At 41.3% G+C, this 19449-nt stretch overlaps 1 protein-coding gene across 1 annotated transcript; it reads left to right on the top strand.

Annotated features, from left to right (window-relative positions):
- The first annotated feature begins 7305 nt into the window (after positions 1 to 7305).
- LOC131443132 (zinc-binding protein A33-like) lies at positions 7306 to 12669 on the top strand. The gene is made up of 6 exons (XM_058612509.1): positions 7306 to 8035; positions 9175 to 9270; positions 9371 to 9601; positions 9706 to 9728; positions 10358 to 10476; positions 11084 to 12669. Exons 1-6 carry the CDS (start codon positions 7625 to 7627, stop codon positions 11755 to 11757), a joined length of 1554 nt encoding a protein of 517 aa, XP_058468492.1. The 5' UTR covers positions 7306 to 7624; the 3' UTR covers positions 11758 to 12669.
- Positions 12670 to 19449: the final 6780 nt, after the last annotated feature.

The following is a 19449-nucleotide window of genomic DNA, read 5'->3' as shown; positions in this document are numbered from 1 at the left end:
TACACACACACACGAAAACACAAATACAATTTGATTTTTGGTGCTATTATGGAGAATGAAAAGAGCTCCAGTTTCCCTGGCATCAGTCACTCGCCCACTGTACACAAACACTGAGGAACAAAAAAACAATATTCTTTGTGGCAGTGGCTGGCAGACGCAGAGAGAGCGAGAACGTCACTCGCGTACAAACAGAACAAAATAAAAACAGAGGAAAAAAAGGAAGCTGCCATATTGGTTTTCCCTTCGGTGTGGTGTTTACCATCACTCCTCTCACCCTTTCACCTCTCTGTCCCTTCATTTTCCTGTTCCATTTGTCTGTTTCGGCAGCTGCCGGCGCTGATCTCACAGATTCTCACTGTCCTGGTGCAAAAGACACTAGAAAGAAGTGTTTTGGGATATGTGGCGAGAGGCGGATCGCCTCCAAATGAAAGGAAAAGATCTATTTATTTTGTCCAAGGCTTTGACTTTAATGCATACAAGTCGATTCTGATATACGTGAGGTCCACGTTGTTTGTCCAAACCACATCAAATCCCTTCTCAAAGATACGTCAATTTTATGAAGTGACAGTGTTATAACATGAATTGGTTGCATTATGGAAAAGATTGAAGTTAATTTTAAATAATATTTTCCTGGAGACGTTGTGGTTTCGGGGGTTGAAATGACTACTTTATTAAAGTTAGCGAAGCTTCGTCATCACTGTTACAATAATAAGTGCGTGGTTACTGTCCGGGATTGATTGTGGTCATGCTCGAAAGAGAAAAGTATTGACTGTCGGGTGGAAACGGGACAGAAACAGAGGTCTACTGTGTTGAAGTGTAATATTTCACTGAGTGCTGCGACAAGGACATGATCCCTATCTGGCTTCCCATTCCTTTGAAAGTAAATCTTTTTCTTTTCAATGTGAGATGATCAAGCGTAAGATTAACGAAATTCCTCATCAAATCAAGGTCTTTTGCAATGTATCCCTTATTCTCACATAGGCCCGTTTAAGTATTTCATCAATTCCAGTGGAACATCTGACATTAACAATGCCTGTAGACCACACATTAGGTAGAAGCCCCGGTCTCACTGCTTTCCCACTGCTTTTTTGTTTGTTTTTTGTCATTAATTAAGTTGGATTTTTTTCAGTATAAGCACTGCAAGGTCATATGATGCCCGGCACAGCAGGCACGACATTACATGGTGAATGATGTACGTGTGTTTTGGCGCCTCGTTGGGAGGGTCAGATTCAAACCCTTGGCAGAGCCTGTGGGCAGGCACTGACATAGCAAACAGTAGCCTGATGCTAACACACAAAGAGAATTCTAGTCACTGCATTAAAGGGATACTTCACCAATTTGCATTTAGCTTTGTATTACTAGAATAGGGGTAGTATTTTTGAAAAATTGTCCTCAGTTTCCCCTGAGTTGAGAAATATCTTCATTCTCTTCTTTGTTACGTGCCCACCAGTGACACTTGGTCCTGTTAGCGTCACTGTTAGCAACGATGGCGGACACTGTTTACTATTTCTTGTAATCTCTTGTAACTTGATTATGGTCAGTAAACACGTGTATCCCTATGTGCAGGAAACGTGTTAAGGTATTTGAGTCTGTGTCTTAGAAGAACGTCTATAACCGCTCTGGTCACACACTCTGCGTTGTGTTAAAAGAGTACAAGTAAAAGAAGGCCGCACCCCAAACTGTTTTATATGTAGTCCCTATTTCATTTCTGACAGAAAATGTATTCAACAAATTAAAAATGACAACTTAGTCACACATGCAGCTCCTCTTCCCTGGCACGTCACAGCCTGGACGTAGGAGGCACACAGGAGACGCACCCTTAGAACAATAGAGAAACATAGACAATCTTAGGTGAGTGTGAACAAAGTCAGGAGGGACTGGAGGAAAGATATGATATAAATATTCTTTAGTAAGATCTTAGAATAAAATCCCACCCTTGCATTTATACATATACAACCTATATTATGCAACTTATAAAAATAAATAATTATACATAATGATGTCATAGCCCCACCTCTCCAATCTGACCCTTGACCCTGCTAGCTTGACGTATTTGCTCCATGTCTTCTTCTGTGGCTTTGGTGTATTTCTGTGGTTCTATGCTTACAGCGCCACACACAGGCCTGGCGTACATACTACAGCTTTTAGAGTTGTTTTTGTGCAGTGACATGTATTGAAACAATGCTCATAGAACATGAAGAGGTCGTACGGGGGGAAAAGTTCTGTTTCCATGTGGATCACCGTGTAAGACCTAACCCCCGCTGTGTCTGCCTCCTTCTCCTTCCCTTAGACTCAAGGCCTAGCTGAACCCTGCTGCTGAGTGATTGACACATTCTGGCAGAATAAATTAAAACCTCAAGCTGTGACAGAGCCCGAAATAGCAGGAAGCTGTCACTGACCTGCAGTCTCTAGTGCCACATGTCAGTGGGCTTAAAAAACTTGGCAGGACATTCTGCACAAAGGAAGCATGTAGGGCCTACAGGTGTTTGTGTGTTTCTGGTGCGTTGAAGTGAGAGTGTCACGTGTGAACAAGCTCCGGTGTATGCCGACGCTCTAACCACGCTCCTGCATTCAACAGGTGTTTTTAAAACAGACCCAGTGCACTTGTATTCGCCAAATCATGAGAAAGTGACATTTTTGCCTATTTTTTTTGGCCAGCTGTTCTTCGGACGGTGATGTTCAGGTGTGTGGAGGGGGGCACTAAGATGTTTAGTCGGGTAGGACTGCAGGTTCCCTTGCCAAGTCACAGAACTCCTGGTTCTTGCCAAGCAGGCGGGTGGTGGGGGGTGGGGGGTGGGCAGGAGAAAATACCATTCGGATGGCCGGTATTTATAGATATGTGAGGAACTTGTGCTGAGGCTGGGCCGAGGTGCTGACGAAGTAAAACGAGAGGACGCTTCCAGAAGTCGAGTGTCAGGGCACGCAGATAAAAATACTCGGTGAAAGATGGGCCTGGTCATTAGTGGCGCGGTCTGGCATGTGACATGGCAGCATTTCAGAGGGTGATTTATGATTATTACTACAGCTAACCTATACCTCTCCCTTTCCTGCCCCCACCCTCCTTCCCAAATTGGTTTGCTAAATGGAATGGCGCATGGGGGTTTATTTCAGGGCCTGAGTACACAGGGAGAAAAAAGACTCTGGCAAAGAGCCATATTGTTGAGTTTCAGATTTTACCGAAATGTTGAAAGAAAAGCAAAAGCAATGTAAAAAAAAAGAGAGAGAGAGAGAGAGATGCTGTTACATGAGGCAAACGCACGCCTACTTTAATATTTCTGTCAGTGTAAGGAGCATCTGAGGATGAGCTCAGCTGAGGAGATATACGTAATGACATGTCAATCAATCAGTCAATCAAACATATTCACACACGTACGGCGGTAGAAGTAAGTAGAGGGAGCGGCGGGGGGTGGAGTGGGCGACTAATGAGCTCATTGCAGGCGGCCGTCGTCCATAATTGCTGCAGGGAGCTGCCACGGGAGGGGGGGGGGGGAACAAAGGAAACATTTAACACATCGTAAATTCCTCCTGTGTCCTGCCAAGAATCGTACCCTAAGTCTACATCTTCTTTTCCCCCCATTGACTCTTTATGAGTGTCACAATACACAAGACAGTTGAACTATGAAAACAATGCATCCGACTTTATCTGGTTGGGCAAAAATGTCAACGTTCGCCCTAAAACAAGTCTGACACACCAGATTTGCAGCTAAAAGGATGAGTCTCAGATGCCTCTAACCTTCACGTGACACAAAAACCTGTTTGAGCCATAAATTGAGACGTACAGTATAACATAAAAATAAAAAAAGTTTCACATACACCCTTAAAATTGCCGGTATTAGCATGTGACTTCTTTAGGCCACAACTGGGACGATATATTATCTAACGGACATGACGAATGTCTTCTCCTCCTCCGTTGAAATAGTGTACATTGAATATCAAGTCCAGATTTAGACTTGTATAGTGTTTCACAGACAGGAAAGCTGTGTGGGTGAACGCTGTTAATACACATAAATACAGCCGTCCTCTCGGAGTGTCTGCAGCGCAGCGCTGCAGTGTCCTGCTGAATTCCTTCCCAGTCTTTTATCCCTCAAGGCAAATGATGGAGCATATGTGGAAACCGGCGAGATGATGATCAAGTGTGTGTGTGAGAACAGTGGAGGGAGAAGATGGAAAGGGAGGAAAAAGAGGGAGAGTGCATCCTACAGAAACTCCTCACTGATGTGTGTGTATGAAAGCGACATGGAGTGCATGTGTCTATGAGGGGGCAACACAATTAGTTTACCATCAGCTGGTGCCGGCCTCTGTCCAGTATTTCTTCCAGCTCCCTCCATCTAATGGCAGCTCGGGGCAATTTTACTGCACCACCCTGGGGAGGCTACTGTGGCCAGATCCAGAACACTTGGCTTTATGTGGATTGAATGTTTTATGGTTATAGACATAATATTAAGTATAGGAACAGTCTCGCAAGAATCCGCCCCCGCACCACTATCCTCGGGCCTAATAATTACACCAGCCGAGGAAAAGGCAGTGGGAAAAGTGCGTCTGCTGAGTGAGAGACATTATCATGTAGTTATGTAACTGAGCTCACGCTATTCAGTGTTTCCTCTGTGCGAGGAAAAAAAGAACGCACTGCCAGTCTGATCACTGGAGGTCTTTATACGGTGACAAATCATATCAAACCAAACTGAAACACAGAAGTTTGGCAACACATGGTTAAAAGTAACCTTACATTTATGATATATCACATTCAAAACCAACTCCAGGACACATAAATCTGAAAATCGGTTGCTTTGTATATGTGTTTCGTCGAGTGATGAGACACATTTAACAGGTTAATTAGGATTTTTTTTTTTATGACGTCTAAGTTTGAGAAAAGAGAAGAAAAAAAGGACAGATGTTTTAACAGGACAGATAATGTGGCTGTTCCCGCCACATTATCTGTCCTGTTAAAACAGTTAGCCTTTATTGCTGCAGCGGTCAGGGGGCAAATCGCTTGTGATTTTCACTGCGGAGACTCTGATGGATGCGACTCCTGTGTGTGTGTGTGTGTTCCTCAGCGTTACTGTCAAGAAGCTCTCAGAAATTGTGTTTTTATCATCACAGTCAACAACTTAACTTGAGATTTATTGAACATATATAGACCTTTGGTTCACATCTCACTTGTACCATGCTCATCTCCAACCCCCGCCACTATTGCAGTAGTTCCATTTTCATTTTCCAGGCTGAAAAGACTTGATCTCTGATCGCTGTTAAACACTTGTGAAGCCGAGTCCCGATACTGCAACGAAGACATCTGTACTAAAGCAAAGACACTGAGCCTCTTTAAAGCAACAAAACCCTTCAAATAATGTCTCCAAGATTATTTTTAATGCTGTATCAATTTACAGGGTCTGTGGCACAAAAGGAACTGCAGCATTCTACTTTATGGTCACACGTTCATAAAGATATGGTCCAAGCATACACTTCAGTTGAGTGCAGATGATCCCCTGCATTATGAGGAATTAAATTCTGATACTTTTAAAGGGGCAGTGTGTAGGATTTAGCGACATCCACTGGTCAAGTTGCATACTGCAGCGGAATTGTCTCGCGCTTTGTCACCTTCCTCACTGACGCATTTTCATTTGTCATCAAAACTTAAAATCATGGTGACCCTCCTCTGATGTAAATATAAAGGTTTGATTATGTGGTGTTGAAAGCAACAATTTATACATTCAGGTTATTGTACTACGATGGAGTATTAGGGTCAAACTGGAGAAAATGCATTTTTAATCTTGCAAGAATTAAGTTGTAATATTATGAAAATAAAGTTGTAATTGTTATTATTCAGGCAGACTCTCAGATGATCAGCGGCAACCTGCATTATATTTTGATATGGGCTTCACAAATAAGGAAACATTTCGTCTTTCTTTTTAGCACATCAACACCACATTATCAATAGCATCAGGACTTTGAAAAAGATTGTTGCAAGAAACTGAGTCTGTTTCAAAGAAAGAATCACACAGACTTGGAGGATATTGTCTCTTTTGTAGAGGAGGAAATGACTGGTAGACAATAATAATAATGATAGATTTAACAATTAAATAATGATAAAAAATATCTCACATTACGACTTTTTCTCATAATACGTTGACTCTTTTCTCATACCATGACTTTTTTAATATTACTGACTTTATTCTCTGAGATTACAGGGTTTTTTTCCCTCTTCAGTTTCGGCCCTTTTGGTCATACTGTACATTCCAAAATAATATATAAATAAATCAATCTGTGTAATTGTTTTCATGTTCCATTTCTACCAAATGTAAATTATTTCACCTAAATCTTACACACTTGACCTTCAAATGATCCTTTACTTCTTACCTTGTGATTCCTGGACTTGCATTTTTAAAACATTAAAAACGTTTCGTTTTTTCTTTTTCTTCTTCATTTTTTGTGAGTGCGAAACTTTATTTAACAACACAGAACTGGAGAGACGCTCCTCCCTATCTGTTCAGACTCAAGTTCATCACTCACAAGTTTACAGTCCAGCCATTCTGAAAGCAGACAAGACCTCATTATAGAAATACAAACAAACATTATATAGAATTCAGATGATGGGACTCACAGTAATATGTTTATGGATACCAGCACACATTTACGGTTAAAGGGAACAAAATAGCAGACAAGGTGGCAAAAGCAGCAACAGGACATAATAATATAGATTTTGCAATAAAATTAAGCAAAACAGAAATACACAGCATCATTAAACAAAAACTAAAGGAGAGATGGCAAAAAACAATGGGAGGAGGAGAGGAAAGGAAGATGGTTTTACAGTATCCAAAGAAAAGTGGGAGTGGCTAGGCGCACAGAAAGAAGCAGGAAAGAGGAAAATATAATATCTAGGATCAGATTTGGCCATACGGGATTAAACAACACATTGTTTCTTATCAATAAACACAATACAGACAGATGTGATCACTGTGGGCAGGAAGAATCCATTCATCATGTTATAACACAATGTCAGAAATACCAAAGGGAGAGAGAAGTTTCTTAAAACCACAAAGTTGATTGGAGGATATAGGATGTGTGAGTGTGTGTATGAATAGGTGTATTTATATGTAAATAGGTGGTTGGTTTTTTGTGTTTTGTAGTGTGTATATATAACAATATATATATATATTATTATTTATTTATTTATTTATTATTATTATTATTATTATTATTATTATTATTTTCCACCTTCAAGTAATAGTTCAGTTGGATTAACATTTCGAACCACACTCCATACCAGATGGTGGCGGTAATGCACCAAATCGTTGTTTGCCAACCGCCATTAAACCTCAGAAAAGAAGAAAGAAGACGCTCCTCCCTCACCATGAAACTACGAAGAAGCTGGAAGGAAGTCTGCTCCACGAGTTCGAGCTCGAGTTCACGCGTTTAATGAAGAAATCAAGAAAGACTTGACTTGATTTGGTGCGTAAGTGTTAATATAAAGTATATTGATATTTTACCAACGCTTGTTGATATTTATTGGCTCAAAAAGCGCTGGACGTGAGGGCTGGTCAACAAAACACCCCAGAGAATCTGTGAAATCGAAAGTAAAAAAAAGTGCGCACAAGAAAAACAAAAGACAGATCAAATAGCGGACAGAATGGCAGCCTCGTCGCAGTCAGAGGTGATGTGCACCTGCCCCGTGTGCTGTGACATATTCACAGAGCCCGTGGTGCTGCTGTGCGGTCACAGCTTCTGTAAGGACTGTCTCAAAGAGTGGTGGAGGCAAAGCACACTGCAGACGTGCCCGGTCTGTAAGCAGGTGTTCCCCATGGCGCAGCCTCCGCGCAATTTGGCACTGAAAGACCTTTCTGACACGCTGAGACAAAAGAGGAGTCAGGGAGCAGCAGCAGCAGCAGCGACGCCCAAAGAGGTTTGCAGTTTGCACGGTGAGCGATTCAGGCTCTTCTGTCAGGACGATCAGCAGCTCATCTGTCTGGTCTGTAGAGACGCACAAAAGCACAAGACGCACACCTTCCTGCCCATCAATGAAGCTGCAGAAGAGCACAGGGTGAGCACTTCTTTATCTCAATAAAGCAATAACAACTCAACCTTCTATCAATGGTCAGTTATTGGACATCATTTATTACTAATTATTAACAATTATTTTGGTAAATCATTAAATAATAATCAACCAATCATTTATCTCACATGGCATTCAGTTGCTCAATTATCATAAATTAATAATGAGCTACTAAAAATGTTTACCAGTAACTCATCATCATCATAAACTTGTGGCACGATTAACTGTTAATAGTTTACCATTTATTAATCATTAACCACTAATTAGCTGCTCATAGTATTTGATTCGTAATAGTTAGTACGATATTAGGTAATATCGCATTAAAGAATCATAAACTTTATTATTAGCTATTTATTATTATTAGTTAGCTACTAATGATATTTGATTGGTAATTACTAGGGGTGGGAATCACCAAAGACTCCTCTATACAATATTGTCTCGATATTTCAATATACTGAGTATTTGTGAAGTCATATATTGCGATAAACGGAGTATTTCCAAAATCATACATTGCGATATACCGAGTTTTAGCAAAATCATATTTCGATATACTGAGTTTCTGCGAAATCATATATTGCGATAAACCGAGTATTTGTGATATCATATATTGCGATAAACTGAGTTTTTGCGAAATCATATATTGCGATAAACTGAGTTTTTGCGAAATCAGATATTGTGATATACTGAATATTTGCGAAATCATTTATTGTGATAAACTGAGTTTTTGCGAAATCAGATATTGTGATATACTGAATATTTGCGAAATCATATATTGTGATATACTGAATATTTGCAAAATCATATATTGCGTTATACAGCTTTATTGAGAGTGAACACTTGGTGCCATCTAGTTGACTGAAATGTTAATAGATTTTTTTTATGCTAATCCACAAAACATTTTATTGAGTATTTGTGACAGCAGTTAAAAAATCAATACTTGGTGTCTCAAAAGCAATATAATATCGCCATGCAAAATATCGCAATATTTAACATATCGATCCCCACCCCAAACCCCTCGTAATTACCCAAGAACTGACCATGGATGAATATTTACTGTCCTACTGTAGTAACTCCTCTGAATTGCATGTACCTTATTATAAAAGTGATGTGTTGACCTTTATCCGTAGACCAAACTCTCGGTCGAGCTGATGCATTTAAAGAGCAAGCTGGGATCGTTTAAAGAACAAAAGCTCGTATGTGACAAAATGTCCAGTCACGTCAAGGTAAGACACAAACAGTGTTCCTTTTTACTGTAAAAGCATTGAGAAACATACACTGTGGTTTGGTGCCTTTTCATTGCTGTGGTGTATTTTCTTATTTCAGTTCCAGGCTCAGCAGACTGAGAAGGAGATCAAAGAGGACTTTCAGAAGCTCTACCAGTTCCTGAGAGCAGAGGAGGCTGCCAGGGTGGACGCACTGAGGAAGGAGGTGGCGCTGAAGAGTGACGCACTGAACATCAGGACCGTCAATTTGACGGCGGAGATCTCGTCACTTACAGACAAAATCCAAACCATAGAACGAGAACTTAAAACCGAGGACTTTTCTTTCATGCTGGTACTCACTGATCACATGTTCTTCTCCTAAATTTCATATATCGATACTGAACATCCAAAAAAGACTTATAATAATGCTTTTTTTCCCCCCCTTCTTCTTGATAGAATGTGAAATCCACTCTGGAGCGGTAAGTGACCTTTTATGACCTGTGATGGAGTACATGTCCTTTGTGACTTAATTGCACTCAATATGTGTTTGAATTAGGCTTTAGGTGTAGTTTGACTCCCAGCTGTTTAAATGTAGCAAAGCTACTCAGTGGAACAAAACATTGCAGATAAATACCAGAATAAAAATGATAATTATGACATTTCAAGTCCACAGATCTGGAAAATACAGTATACAATACAAAACAAGTAGCAAATTGTGTACACATTTAAACATTAATAATTAATAATAAGTCCCAGGGTTAAAAGTTGATTCTTTTTATTGAAAACAAAACATGAAATTGTGTACATGAGACAAAAACATCTAGTAATAACAAACAAAAGAACCCTACACACAGAGACAAACAATAAAGACACAACAAAGGGAGAGGGAGAGGAAGATTCCCAATAAATAAATAAATCAGTAAATCAGAATAAAGACCAAAACTGTGGTTAATCCAAGTCTGAGAGTTTTTGTTTTGTCTCGTGTTAACCAAACTATACTTAATCCTTGCTTACAGTATTTTGTTGCACCGTGATTATTGCATTGCAAACAAAGTGTTTGTTTGAGAGTATTTCACTGGTGATCTCTGACCGCCGGACGCTTTTTCAGGTCACAGTGCAAACTGCCCGTGCCAGAGACTCCATCGGGAGCCCTGGTTGATGAGGGCAAGCATGTGGGGAACCTGCTGTTCACAGTTTGGATGAAGATGAAGCCCTTGGCCAAACACAGTAAGAAATGAACTTTTATTCTTTCATCAACCATGTTTTTTATATACATAAAAGAGTAGAGTGTGATGAATGCAACACACTCAAATAAAGTCGGGACAGTTTGCAAGGTTACGCGAGTAACGCTGCTCTGGAAGGTTCCGTACTTAGCGGGTTATCTGGTGACAGGTGATGGTAAGAAAATAATTATTAAAGGAGCATCCACCCAGGGCTTAGTCTCTGCAAGCTGTGGCTCACCACTTTCCGTCAAACTTCACGAGAGAGTCGTGAGACAAATGTTTCTCAGTGCAACACTGCAAAGAATTAAGGTTTGTCACCATCTACTGTGCATACTATTGTGAAAAAGTGTCTCACTGCATAGAGGCCAAGAGTGGAAACATTGAGCACTCTCAGTAGATATTGAATGAGAAACCACTACATACTGTAGCTTCGGAGTACTTCAGAAAATCATTGTCACTTAACACAGTCAAGTTGATTTTTTGACCCACACCTAAATAACTCTTTTGAGTGTGTTGCAGCCATTTTTTCTTTTCTTTAGAAAGTGTGCCAACCTTTCTGGACAAAGAAATGGTTTTAAAACATAAATGTCAATGTTCATGTGTCCACCCAGGCCCTGTAACGCTGGACCCAAACACCAGTGGTGAACAACTGATTTTATCTGAGAATTTGACGTGTTTGTTGGAGAGTGCGAAATCGCTGCGGCTTCCTAGCAACCCGGAGAGATGCGGTTTCTGCACTGTTCTCGGCCGTGAGAGCTTTAGCTCTGGGATACACAGCTGGGATGCTGAGGTGGAAGGTTTTTGGGCTGTGGGTGTGGCTGCTAGAACCAAGCAACAATCCGTCGAAATGACGTGGGGAATTTATGCGAATGGACCTGAAGATGTGATAGAACTTAATACTGAGAAGCTCGTGGTAAGGCAAAGAGAATTGTTACTGAAAAAGATGAGAGTGCAGCTTGATTATGACAAAGGAATACTGTCATTTTTTGACCTTGAAAGGAAAGTATTCATACACCTGATCAAACATAGATTCACAGGCCCAGTCTTTCCATATTTCCGGGCAACTGTGAAAATCCTTCCAACTGAGGTGTCCATGACAAAAACAAAAATGACTAGTACCGTGCACGGTTCTGAACCGGTTCAAGCCGAAGCAGTTCAAGCATTAGCAGCTTTACGTGTAGCAGCCAGAACTGCTTTGGCTCGAACCGGTGCCACGCCTCCTCTCCTTGGAGTTAATTCGGACATACGCGAAAGTTCCCTGTTAGAGCAGCATCAAAAACTATAAATGTAATTCTGTTTGCTGTCACCAGGGGGCGCTGTATTTGAAAATGAATATTTTCATATAGACGTCTTTAGGGCCGGACTATCATCAATCCTAGGAAGTTTGGTTCAGGTCGGACCAGGATTCTCAAAGTTGTAGCAGTTAGTTTTTTTGTCGCAAAAACCCGACTTTGCATCGTTGCCATGGCAACACCATTAACTATTTGTCATATTCAGCACACATCATCTACCATGTATTTTGAGTGTTTTCACCAATTTTGAGTTTGATATGCCAAACGACTTTCACACATAAATTTCCACCAGGATTGATGCGGTCGCAAAAATCTCTGAGTTTTGGGGTATGGGAAAGGCCTCAAAAACGCAATTCATTTGAGAGAAAAATAATAATAATGGGAATATTTTGCATTTCAATGGGGTTCTCTGCCCTTTGTGCTCGAACCCTAATAACTACATATATATAAACATAAATATAACTACATAAATAAATAGTGTCACTGCAAACATGATGCTCCAATGTGTAAAAACGCCCAGTACTCCAATCAAGCAGCAGCAGTGCCACATATAAAAACCACTGCCGTCAGTTTCTATTATTATATTCACATCAGAGTGAAAGAAAAAGTGATTTCATTGAGTTTGACAGTGCCATGATTGTTGGTGCCAGACGGACTGGTTTGAGTATTTTTTGAAAATGTATTCTTTGGGATTTTCACACGTGACATGTGGCAGAGTTCATAAAAGCAAAGCGCAATAAAAAGAGAGCAGTTTTGTGGGGGAGAACAACGCTGTACTGAGACGGGAGGAATGAGACTGCTGATGAGGGAGGTCGGCCGGCGCAGGATGGTGAGACTTGTTGGAGCAGATGGGGAAATAGGAAGGCGTTGTGGGGACGCTTTACAACTGTGGCGAGCGGAGCTGAAAAGCGCGAAATGTTCAATGTTGAACCTTTCTGGGGGGGGGGGGGTGGAATAAAGTGCAACAGAAGAAAACCATGTCGGATAAGTGACACAGGCTGGACAGTGAAGAAGGGGGAAAACATAACCTGGTCTGATGGATGTGGATTTCTGCTGAGGCCCAGCATGAATCCAGTCCCAGCCCGAGTTGTGTCAACAGTCCAGGCGTTGACAGGCTGATGGTGTAATTTTCTCAATGCATTCTTGGTCCCTTCATTCTGATCAGTCGTCTGAATTGTCAGCGAGTTCATCCCTTTATGTTTACTATCTTTAAAGCCCACATAGACCGGAAGCTCCAATTAACGCTGCGTTTGTGTGTGTGTATCTGCGTCATTACCTCGTTTATGAAACCCTAAAGTTTCAGAACAACAGTTCAGCCACTTCTGAGAAAATAGTGTTGTATTGTTTTCCTGGGCTCTGCGAAGCGGATCGGCACTTCCGTAGTTTGATGTCGTCATCAAAAATCCTCACCACTCCTCTCACCACCGTAGCGCCTCCCGGTGCGGGCACTAGTCCGGGCACATCCGGTTGCGTACATTCAACCGCAGAAGAAGAAGAACTACTCTCGTTGTAGCTGCTGAGATGCAGAGCATCCACCGTGCCAGAGGGGGAGCTGTGTATCTGAGAGCTGGCCTATCTATTTTAACCATGAAAACAAGTTAATATATGTAAGTAGACCTCCATAACTAACATATATGTGTGATACAAGCATTCTATGTCGCCTTTAAAAGATTACGTCCGTGAATGAACACTATGAACACAGTGAGTTCAGTGAAGGTGACTGTTTACTGCTCTCTTATCATTATTGTGATGTTATTGATATTATTGTTATAACAATAAACAATATGAAGCATGAGTCTGAATGTGTTCATTGGGAATCTCCAATATTCCCACAATCCCCCTGTGCAACCGACATTTCTGCCAACGTGCACACATAGCACAGGGATGAATCATAATGAGGCAATGCCTCCCATCTCCCAGTGTGTGTGTGTGTGTGTGTGTGTGTGTGTGTGTGCGCACCACGGACACACACTTACATGACTCCGACTGATACTGAATCTCAGTGGTATTACAGCTGGAATGCCTGCCATGTTTTTTCTGCTAATGAAAGAATGAAGGAAAACAAACAGAGGGGCCAAATTAAAAGAGAAAAAGGGAAAACACTGAGGAGAGAGGAGGAAATAAATGGGCTCTCACACAGTCTCTCCATTTCCATTTTTTACTCTCTGCATGTTTTACATCACGAGCGTTTCTCGTGGGCCAGTTTTCTCCAGGCTAATGAAGGTTGGAGATCACGGGTTTGACTGACACAACATCTGCTCAAATGTGCTTTTAAGGGGATTTCCCCCCCCCCCCCCCTCTCTCTCTCTCTCTCTCTGTCCAGATTAACCATGATGAATTTTAAACTTCATAAGTCTGTCTTTGGAGGAAGCTGGAAGTGTCACGTTGAGTGATTACTCTCCCATTAATTTAATCAGGCAAAGGGTATTTTTCTGTTGACTTTTAGAATTGGACAAATCTTGTTTTTTTTAAGCTCAAATGCAACTGAGCCAATGATGTGGTCAATTTTGGATTAAAAAAAACCATATTCCATGCTGTATTTACTGTCTTATTCTTGTGAAATCTAGTACTTTATCTCAAAGGAATGGTTTCCTTTAGCATTTAGCATTAAGGAGCTCCTGAGGATGAATACGTCAGATGTTATGTTTCTCATAGAGCCACTTTTCTACTTATCAGATGAAATAAACACATCGCGTCTGTGCAATTTCAAAGCGCTGCGTGTTGTTTTTGTAGCGGCGTGGAAATCAGTTTTGTCCCGAAACATTTGCGAGACAATTAATCACATGCTTGCGTCAGCGATGAGCCGCTTTCTTGAACTCTGTTTGTATGGAACGTGCGTTACGTGTGAATTTACTCCATGTACTTACGCGTGAATGAATGAATGAATGAATGAATGAATGAATGAATGAATGAGGCCGGGGGAGATCAAAGGCTGGACAAGGAAGAATGACAACATGGCTCTGAACTGGAGCCAAAACAGTAGGCTGATATCAAGTTAAGAGGAAAACAGAAAGAAAACAAGAGAGACAAACGGAGTGATGGGAGAGATGTGCCAACTGCCTGTAGGCTTTAGACACAAGACATACATTTACTTTGTCTGTCTGTCTGTCTGTCTGTCTGTACGAGAACCTTGAGTGTGGTTTGTCTTGGCTTGGCTTCTGAGGGGAAGACGGCATGTGTGTGTGTGTGTGTGTTGAGGAGTAATTTGCAAATGAACACGGAGGACCGGACAGAAGTGTTGATAGAACAAGAAAAAAGTTGACGTTTTTCGAATGAGATTCAAGTGGAAAAACACACCACAGCACTGCGTGAGTTGGTTAAATTTAGTGCAGTCGGTGTACATGGTGTAGTGCACAGATACAAGAACACACGTGCACTTCTTATGTGGTTGTTTTTCCATCTGCTCCTTGTTTTCAGGTCCCGTCTGGTCACTTTTTTAACTCGTGTTGTTGAGGTCTGGATATCTTCAAGAAACAGGATTCCATGTGTATGATGTTGTCATCTCTCTCCCTCCCTCTCTCCCTCTCTCTCTCTAGTTATTATTCCGTTTGGCATTTATGTTTCGTTTGGAGGCAATCATTGAAGAATTTGAGGAACACGTGTCCTCGGCAATCACAATCATGAAATCCCTGCTGGCCTCAGACACACGCGCACACGCACACACAGACGTATATGTAGGCCTGATTACCACTCAGCCTGGTCTTTATAATGTTATAGATGCAGATTGAGCATGTCAGTCAGGACCTCACAGGAGGATTGTGGGAGAAGATGAGGAAGAAGGGAAGGAAGGACAGGAGAGAGAGAGAGAGAAAGTGAAAACCTGCTTCTTAAAAACGAATAAAACATAACGTTTTTTATGACTGAGGTCTGCTTTTGTTAACAAAACACAAAGCATTTCATTAAAGCTGCCTCTCCCCCTCTATGACACACACACACACACACACACACACACTGGCTGGCTTTGATGGTCAAGTGCTGTGATAAAGTGCTGTCTGCTGTTTTCTCACTTGCTAAGCCCCCTGAGAGTAGATCAATACTCACTCAGCGTCAGGTTACCACTAATGTCTTCATGTTTTTAACCAGGCAGCATGTGTGTGTGTGTGTGTGTGTGTGTGTGTGTGTGTGTGTGTGTGCGCGCATCTGCCCCTCGTATGACCCAAGATATAATTATCATTAAATGTCAATAAAGGCCAATAGGACGAGCCAGTCTCTGCAGATAATCATCAAAGGCCTGACGCACAGCGCCCCCTAAGGACACCTATTAGAAATGGCATTGGAAATGGAAGTAAGATGGACGTACCTGTGTGAGAGAAAAGAGGGTGAATCCAGAGAGTTTGAGAAGCCTCTTCCGTCATCTGCTGCGTCACATCCACACTTGTGTTGCTGTTAACGCCTTTTGTCTCGGTCTCATTAAAACCAAAACTGAGCACAGTAAACATGTTTCTATATGAACGAGTATGTGACAATCTGCCGAGTCGATAAGCTCAAAGCTGCGACAGAAAGCTTACAGGATGTGACCGCTGCATAGATATTATGTTCACTTGCAGCCGTTCTACCAATTCGGGACATACAGTATCAGTCTTTACAGAATTTAGTTTAGTTGTTGTGTGGATGATGCACAGACACATTTAAATAAAAACAAGACACTCAAGGCGATTAAAAATGTACACGGAAACAAATTCAAGTTAGAAATGATTTCCTTCTGCTGGATTGTATGGGATCTTCATAAAAATTATCTTTTTTTTTATTTTAATGTACATAGTAACTGTAACATACACTGTAGATCAGGGATATTCAATTACAAACTAACTATACAAAATTGCCTATTAATAATAAAATAACTGGACATGAACAGAATCTGAGGTAGCAGTAGAAATGTTTTTCACTTTTTTAGCTGATTCTGTCCTTTGTGCACCGCAAAGTTCATAAAAACAAAAATATGTATACACAGTAGTTTCTCTTTAAAATTTTAAATAAATTAGTAGGAATATTTGAGGGACAGTGAGAAGTGTTTGTCTAGTTTTTCTCAGTGACACTGGCTGGGCCACGAAGAGGTTGCTTTTTGGGCCACATGTTGCCCACGGGCCACCATTTGAATAAGGCTGGCTGTAGATGTATAACTTCATTTCTAAGTGACAGGCTGAGCACAAGTTTTGTGCGTAATAACACTCCCAACATGGAATTTTTTCATGATTTATGATTTGACATTTTTGTCTCTTCTACGATTTGCTGCCGCCACTAGACCACATTCCCACGTCTCAGCATTTATGTAGGCTATGATTTGTTTAGCCCTCTAAATAATAAGATGCATGTTTTATGAAACAGTGACTTGCTTTTAAATGGATAGCAATAGTAAACAGGAAGGGAAATCAACTCTTAAACTTGAAACTGCTGCAGCTACAATGCTGACTCTTTATATTAACAAAGAAAAAGTGTTTTCATCGTGCTCCGCCCTCCTCTCTTTCACCTCCACCTCTCTTTATCCATTCCCTCATCTCGCCATCCCAATCAATCTCTCCCACCCCTCCCTCACTAATGCACTCTTTTATGTGCTCTCCTATTTCTCCCTCTCTCCCTGTCGCCCTCTCTGCCTCACCCTGATGTCTCATGGAGCTTTTGTAGGCCCTCTACATTTTTGGGGGTAATGTGATCCCCCCCCCATTTCTCCCCAGGGTGGTCCGCTCCTCTCATTCAGACAACAAGCCTGAGCTGAATGGAGCTGGCAGCGAAGGGAGGGAGGGAGGGAGGCAGGGAGAGAGAGAGAGAGAGAGAGAGAGAGAGAGAGAACAAGACTGGAGGAGAGGATGGAGAGAAGGTAATGGGTATGTAAAACAGCCATTTAATCTCACCCTTGTTCATTCATATCTTCCATAAATAAGGTGTGTGTGTGTTAGTTTTGTACCTGTGCCATCTGTTTAGCCATACACATTCAGCAGCTGCCATTGCGACTCAGAATGTCCCAAAGCAACATATCTATTAAAATCGACTTTATAGAAAATATGTATTAAAACTTAATGTCCTTGCAGTAGCAGAATAAGCTGAAAATATGACAATATGAAGTTGTAAAGTGTGTAACAAATGCCCGCCACGTTCAACCGCATCAACTCCCCGCACGACTCTCTCAGTGTGTCCTAGTTCAGCATCGTTGTGTTTTCGCGTCTGTGATGACACAGCGCGGTGCATTTTACGTCACGACTCACGGGAGAGGAATTCAGGTTGAGCTATTGCCCCCTAGTTGTGGCTGTGAGCTAACAAAAACAAATGTTGAAAGAGAACGGTTGGGAAAACAAAATTGTCTTTTTTTCTGTCATTCTTTCACAAAAGCTCTGCAGACTCAGCCGAGGCGTGACAGTGACAGTGGCAGTTACACACCGGAGCTTTAATATACACAAGCCTATTGAGAGCCTGTCAACAATGACGTATTTACACATCATTTAGAGTCATCTAGACATCTCCATCTACTTCTAACTGTCTTTACTCTGTGTGCTGCCGCTGCTGTGCAGCTGTTGTAACTGCTGTATGCTGACACTGCCATATGCTGTAGCCTGTAGCATGAAGCAGTTTCATCCTCCTTTTTTTCAGGTGAAGACAGCTGCCCACTGCTGTTTGAAACCAGGTTGACGACAATAGTTTAAAAGGTGAAGGTATAGCAGAGGAAATACAGTCAAGTGACAATGTCATGGCGGTTCATCGCCATGAAATACACTATTAATCGATTACTAAATTGGTCGACAACTATTTTGATAATCGATTAATCGGTTTGAAGCTTTTTTCATGATTAAAACAAGATTTCCGATAGTTTAAGCTTCTTAAGTGTGAATATGTTCTTCATTTCTTTGCCGTGGGTAACAAAGAAATCCTTGAAAGTGAATTTGAGAACGTCATCATTTCCAGGTTTGACGAACACCCTTTTCTGACATTTTATGGACCAAACGATCAAATCGATTATGAAAATAATCGTTAGTTGCAGCTCTACATGCTACACATGTGATCTACTTTATTATACTTTACAAAGAAATCTATGTATATAAAAGAGTAAGTAGGTCTCTTTGGCTCATATTCAAGACATGGGAGTCAGAAAATTGCATTCCAGAGTTCTGCCAACAGTTTGAACTGGCTCTTTTCTTAACGGCTGAAGCTCCTCCAAGTAGAATATTTATAGCATTTTAAAGAAGGTGTTTCTCCGGTTGGATCCAGCACTGTTTCCACTCTGCTCTGTGAGGAAGTGCTGTGTGCTCTCCTAACCTTGAATTCACTTTGACACTAAGTACACATACAGAGGTAGAAGATCACTATCTGTGAACGTCCTCTGTGTAGTCTTATTAATCCGATTCCTCATCATCTCTCTCTCTCTCTCTCTCTCTCTCAAACACACACACACACACACACACACACACACACACACCTTCACATACCACTGCTGTGCCCCAGACAGCCCTGCACAATGTGGATGCCCCAAGGGAGCTTGGGTAACTCAGTACCTTCTATCTGCCAACTGCTGTGTCACAAAGAAACTTATGTTACACACACACCACACACATGTTTGCGCTTCATTCATAGTGAGGACACTCATAGACATAATGCGTTCCCAAGCCCCTTACCCTAACTTTAACCATCACAACTAAATGCCTAATCAATTTTAACCCTAACCCTAAAACCAGGTCTTAACCCCCCCCAAAAAGCCA

This window comes from Solea solea, chromosome 17, assembly GCF_958295425.1.
Source record: "Solea solea chromosome 17, fSolSol10.1, whole genome shotgun sequence".
Lineage (NCBI taxonomy): Eukaryota > Metazoa > Chordata > Actinopteri > Pleuronectiformes > Soleidae > Solea > Solea solea.
This window is presented reverse-complemented; position numbering and strand designations above follow the sequence as displayed.